Consider the following 6,732-nt stretch of genomic DNA (forward strand, 5'->3'; position numbering starts at 1 on the left):
TGAAACAGATTAAGCTGAGTGAATAAGAATGATTTGTAGTCATTATTATACAATAATTTCAATGTGTACTGAGCCCATCAGTACACTTTGCTTAATATGTACATTTTAAATATAAAATTGGATGACAATAAAATCTGTCTTGGTCTATTCTGTTGCATTTCTTTAGCAAAGGCCAAGAAAAGAGAATCAAACTTATGTGTATGTCGTTCTGTTTTACAGGTAGTGTCCTATCACTTCTGTCAAGCTGATAACTGTTACACCTGCCTTGTTCCTGAGTTCGTCCACAACATGGCGGCCATGCTGATCACTGCCCCTCAACTGACCGCCTATCAAAAACTGTTGCAGCACTCGCCTCAGTTGCAGAGCATCCTCAGTCTGCGCTCCTGCATTCAGGATCCGAGCTTAGCCCTTCAGAGAGGCATACTAGACCCCCTGGATGCACTCCACAAAGGTACAACATTATACAACGCATGAAAAGTCTGAACCAGGTTGTGTTCTTTATTAGACCCGGCAGCAAAGTGCTGCAAAGGCCTATTGAAATCTGCTCATATTATTCTTTTCAGTCCAGAATTGCAAATTTGGGGACCTAGACATAATCAAAACCCCACCAAGCTTTGCCCAAAAATGTTTTGACCGACAATCATGAAATTTGGTAGGCATGTGTATCTTGAGAGGACCTACAAAAATGTCTGTAGGAGTCATGGTTCAAACCCTAAAAGAAGTCGGCCATTTTGTCTCTGTTACACATGTTGTGTCTGAGCGAACTTGAGATGCAGGCTTCACAATCAGTCAGCACAGTCTTGAAGCTTCGAAGGTAAAAAGTTATCAAATGTTGGATAATGGATGGATGGTTGGATGGATTTCCTTACATCAATGCATATGGGTTTGGCCAAACCTCAAATCTGATTATTCCCCACAAAACAGAACTCCCAGCTACCTCAGACTTTGTCTATCATAACCGACCAGCACTGATCACGTTCACATGGTCACCAGTTGATGTTAATTCGTGACATCAACTTATCCCTGTCCCCTTTGAACAGGAAATCACTGTTTTTCCTGCATGTTATTCTATTATTCATAAAGATTTAGACCTGTGTTTCATGACATAGAAATTATTGTATATACACTGTCTGCTGGCTAGCGCATCTGGGGTCTAAATCACACATGCATCTATTTTATCCAGTTTGATTTGCACCAAACTGGATATAAATTAACTTTGTTCATCTCTGAAGATGCCAATAGGATTATATTGGAATTTGACTCAAGTGTGCCCATAGGTTATTGGAACATTTATATCTCTATGATACATCATCCAATCTACATCAGATTTTTTGTGCATCATTAGCAAGCAATGCTGCACACATTAGTGTGGTACATTAATCACATCACTAAATGAATATTCACCAGATGTGCCATCTAGTGGATCACTGCTGAAATGGAGCGAGAGCGCTGATGACGATGGGGTGATGCAGCTCCTGCGGTTGCCATAAGGCTGGAGCAGCAGAGTGCTGAGAGTGCTGCCAATTGACATGATGATTGGCTCTGCCCCCATGCAGGCGTATAGCAATCCAACCCCCAATCATTCCAGAGTGTTTGTCAGCAACTGACCAACAAGCAGTCGCAATATGTCTGCAAGTACACACCTCTTATCTAGAGCAGTCTTTCTCAAACGTTGCTCCGCGGGCTCCCCTACGTGGTCCGTGAGGTACTGCATCTAAATGACTGTTTACTTGCTGTGACGTCAGCTTAAAGTGCGACGCTACAACTAGCTTACCAAAGGTTGTTTAAAAATAATTGATAAGTGGCTCAAAACCAGATCACTTAAAAGAAAAACTGCAGATACTGGTGAAAAGAAGACAACTCCAGGACTACTTATAGTCTTGTGATTATATAATCAGAGGAAGCTAAGTCATAGCTGCTGAGTGTTGATGTGTCATTCACTAGCAATTGAATTCCTTTCAACGGCTCTATGACGTGAGGGTAGGACTCGACTAGTGAGAACTGTTCTTTGTTTTTTATTACTTTGCTTGCTTATGATGCTCTGCTTATATGTCTACAGTTACTGTTATTTTTATTTAATTAAAAATGGTTAAATTAAATTCATTAAATCCTATAAATACAAATGTTAGAAATTGGTGGGTTATTTTTATGTTTAATGGTGCTGAAAATAATTTTTTGTTTCTGTTAAAGCAACTCAAGGGGTAGCATTTGCTCATTATTTACTAAAGCTATAAGGGGGTACCATATATTTCAGCTGCCTGAAATAAGCTGTTCCCCCTCTATAACATAGGAACAAATTACTTTACAAGCAAGTCTTTAACTGTGCTTATTCCTCTCATAATCAACAGCAAATTGTGTGATTTTGGAAACTGTTATTCATTATTTACCAAAGTTAAAGGAGGGGAACCATATATTTTAGCCACCTGGAATAATCTGTTCCCTCCCTATAACATGGGAGCTAATTAAATTACCAGCAACTCTTTAACTGTGCTTATTCCTCTATTCATCAACAATAAATCATTTATGTTTGAAAACATTTGCTCAATGTTTGCCAAAGGTATGAGGGGGGAACCACATATTTCAGCTGCCAGAAATAGTCAGTCCCATCTATAACATGGGAACAAATTAATTTACTTACTTAATTAATTAATTAATTAATAAGAAGTCTTTAACTGTTCTTATTCCTCTCTTCATCAACAATAAATCCTGTGATTTTGGTAACATTTGCTTTTTATTTGCTAAAGTTATGAAGGGGGAACCAAATATCTTAGCCTCCTGAAATAATCTGTTCTCCCTCCATAACATTGGAAAAAATCTTTTTCACAAACACTTTCAGTGTGCTTATTCCTCTCTTCATGAACAACAAATTTTGTAAATAGGGTAAGATTTGCTCAATACTTGCCAGAGTTATTAGCTAGAGGACCTATTGTTGATGATGAGAGGAATAAACACAGTTAAAGACTTGTTGGTAAATCAATTGTTCCCATGTTATAGATGGGGAACAGATTATTTCAGGTGGCTAAAATATATTATTCCCCCTTCATAACTCTGGCAAATAATAAGCAAATGTTTTCAAACTTACATAATTTGTTGCCCATCAAGAGAGGAATAAACACAGTTAAAGATGTGCTAGTAAATTAATTTGTTGTCATGTTTGTTGAGGGGGGAACAGATTATTTCAGGTGACTAAACTATATGGTTTAGTCACCGGACTAAACCATACAGGTTTAGTCCGGTGACTAACCTGTATGGTTAGTCACCTGACCTGACTAACCATACAGGTTTTAAATCATTTAATTTTTGATATCAGACAAGCAAATAAGTTATATTTGCTTATAACTCTGGCAAATAAGCAAATGTTTTTAAACTTACAGTATTTGTTGTTCATCAACAGAGGCATAAGCACAGTTAAAGACTTGCAGGTAAATTAGTTTGTTCCCTTGTTGGGGGGGATGGATTATTCCAGGTGGCTAAAATATATGGTTCCCCTCTCATAACCTTGAGAAATAAGGAGGAAATGTTACCAAATCCTCAGGACTTATTGTTGATGATGAGAGGAATAAACGCATTTAAAGACTTCCTGGTAAATTAATTTGTTCCTATGAAATTGAGGGGGAAGAGATTATTTCAGGCAGCTAAAATAGCTCAGATATGTTGTTCCCTCCTCATAACTTTGGTAAATAATGAGCAAATGTTTTCAAACTAACAGTATTTGTTGTTGATGATGAGAGGAATGAGCACAGTTGCAGAGTTTGTGAAAAAATAATTATCTAGAAATTTCTTTTATCCAATAGTCTGTGATATATTTCACATTAGAAGGGGATTTTCCAGAAAGCCTACACTCTCATCTTTTCAGGAAGTCTAATCTTCATGCCCCACTATCAGCCAGCTTCCCTCCTCATATATTAGCAATGAAAAATTATAAATGTACACAATGTGTTGGAAAACTGTGTTTTGTGACTTATTTTTTTTGTCAGGCTCGAGTGACAAAAGTAAGAAAAAGACAGATTCTCTTGGGTTTAAAAACAACACAAAACAATGTATGAAGACCTCCACACAATACCATGTTTATTTATTTATTTTACAGTTTTGTAAGCAGCCAATTAAACCTAAAGTTACAACCTTGATATGATTATGAGTTGTTTTACCGAGAAATCGATCAGAAGCACTGTGAAAATGAATGGATCCGGCTCTCTGGCTGCAGTGCGCACTGCCTTTGCCTCAGTGTTACCTGATAAAAGCAAAAGTGACTCAAAAAATGCATTGGGTAAAGCATTGAGTTTTACTACCTCTGCCATTATAACACTGTTTGTTTGTCGGGTTTGCTCCACTTCCGCATGGGGGCGAGCCGGTGTCATGTCAATTATGCTTGGAGTTTTAATTTGTTGGGTTTTTTTTTTTACCTTTCAGAGAGAAAGCTTCAGATTGATGTGGAAGGACTCATTGTACTGATTGATGGGCTAAATGAGGCTGAGTTCCACCGGCCCGATTACGGAGATACACTGACTTCCTTTCTCTCTCGAAACATTCAGAAATTTCCTTCGTGGTTGAAGGTAATTTCTACTGTCAGGACCAGCCAGCAGGTATGTATGCTCACAAAAAAGTATTATAAAAATAGATTTCAAATAGCAGCTATTTAATACATTCTTCAGTTCTTCAAACTTTGAAGGTTCTCAATGTGTATACGCTGTTGCATAAAATCATGCTGCACGATAGCTGAAGCTCCATTTCAATCTTCTAAAATTACAAATCAAAAAGTATCTTAACTGCACTCATAATAAATAAACAGTTCTTGCTGTTATCATTCTAGTGCTTTACATGTCAGCTAACTGGTCTTCCCTAGGTTTAGGGGAAGCATTTTTTTATTTTATTTCACTTTAAGTGCACAAAAGCACAAACTTAAATGTAGAATTATTTTCCAAGAATCAGAAGGGAATCTATATGATCTTTTCTGTTTGTGTTCTCAGAGACTCTGTCTTTCAGTCATCCCTCTTAATTCTGAAGTAATTAAGAGGGAATTTGTAATTTGTGGTTAATTATGGGTAATTAACCACAAATATCAGATAAAGAGCTAAATGTGCATTTTATTAATTTTATTCTGTTATCTATTTTAACTTTTTGCAGTCATCTTAAATAATTTTCTGCTCACATTTTTTTATAACTTGTGTAGTAGGAATAGTTATCTGCTTTTTCCTTCTTTGCATTTGCAATTTTTTCTTGAAGTGCTATGTTTAAAATAAATGGAGGTGTTATATTTAAAAAATCATAAATTTATTCATGTTTGAGTTTATGCATCTGCTTTATAATGTATAGAAGCTCAGTAATCTTATACATCTTATTTTAAATAATATTAGAAGCAAAATTTACTGACTGCTTAGAGTCCCTAAATTTTATTGCAAATAAAATACTGACTTAACATTTTTTTAAACTATTTTTAATTATTCAGGACATTGCTCAATGTCTGCCTTTTCACCACATCTCACTGGACGGAAAGGAGGAAAACAATGCTATAGACCAGGACCTGGAGGTAAATTGAACACCTCCTTTTCAAGTTGTTTCACTTTGATTTGTTCATGTTTTGAAGTGAAAAGGTATTTTCCCCTTATAGATTGCCTCTGTTTTTGCTTTTTTTTGTCACATTGAGTTGTTTTAAATCATTTAACAGTTTTTGATATCAGACAAAGATTACTTAAGTAAATCCAAATTTAGATTTCATATATTGAGGGACAAAATCTGTATACAAATATTTCCTCCTATTGTTAAATAATTTTAGTTTAATTTTGATAGCCACATTCCTGTCTAAATAGGGTCAGACCTGTAGAATAAACCATTAACTAGCAGTCTGACTCCATTAACATTTTTAATCGAGGGAATTTTATGGTCTGTAATTGATAAACCACAATTATTAATCACATTTTAATTGTGAACCTATGGAAGTGAAGTTCGTCCTGGTCGTGGAACACTGGACCAGCTCTACACCCTCAGCAGGGTCCTGGAGGGTGCATGAGAGTTCACCCAACCACTCTACATATGTTTTGTGGACTTGGAGAAGGCGTTTGACTGTGTAGCTCGGGGAAACCTGTAGTGGGTTCTCCTGGAGTATGGGGTACCGGGCCATTTGATACAGGCTGTCAGGTCCCTGTATGGCCGGTGTCAGATTCTGGTCTGCATTACCAGCAGTAAGTCGGGCTTGTTTCCGTTGAGAGTTGGACTCTGCCAAGGCTGCCTTTTGTCACCGATTCTGCTCATTACCTTCATGGACAGAACAAGCCAAGGTGTTGAAGGGACCTGTTTTGGTGGTTTTAGGATTGCATCTCTGCTTTTTGCGGATGATGTGGTTCTACTGGCTTCATTGGGTCATGATCTACAACTTTCGTTGGGATGAAGATCAGTGCCTCCAAATCTAAGGCCATGGTATTGAGCTGGAAAAGAGTAGAGTCGGGGAAGATGTCCTGCCCCAAGTGGAATAGTTTAAGTATCTCAAGTTCTTGTTCATGAACGAGGGAAAAATGGAGCGGGAGATTGACATACGGATTGGTGCAGCGTCTGCCATGAAGTGGGCGCTGTACCTGTCTGTCGTGGCGAAGAGAGAGCTGAGCCAGAAAGCGAAGCTCTCAATTTGCCGGTCGATCTACGTTCCTACCCTCATCTATGGACATGAGTTTTGGGTCATGACCGAAAGAACGGGGTCATGGATACAAGTGGCCAAAATGGGTTTCCTCCACAGTGTGT

General features: G+C 37.7%; 1 protein-coding gene across 6 annotated transcripts in view; it reads left to right on the forward strand.

The window, feature by feature from the left end:
* The window catches only part of LOC106936077 (protein TANC2-like), an 83,711-nt gene that overhangs the window by 48,066 nt on the left and 28,913 nt on the right, over positions 1 to 6,732 (forward strand). For all 6 annotated transcript variants that reach the window (XM_015016873.1, XM_015016874.1, XM_015016877.1 and 3 more), the window contains 3 exons: positions 220 to 451; positions 4,411 to 4,583; positions 5,447 to 5,527. In XM_015016873.1, coding sequence (XP_014872359.1) covers positions 220 to 451; positions 4,411 to 4,583; positions 5,447 to 5,527 — 486 coding nt within the window. The remainder of the gene's footprint in view (positions 1 to 219; positions 452 to 4,410; positions 4,584 to 5,446; positions 5,528 to 6,732) is intronic.

Source organism: Poecilia latipinna, unplaced genomic scaffold (assembly GCF_001443285.1).
Source record: "Poecilia latipinna isolate Pla-1442-1.1 unplaced genomic scaffold, P_latipinna-1.0 Scaffold2075, whole genome shotgun sequence".
In the NCBI taxonomy this organism is placed as follows: domain Eukaryota; kingdom Metazoa; phylum Chordata; class Actinopteri; order Cyprinodontiformes; family Poeciliidae; genus Poecilia; species Poecilia latipinna.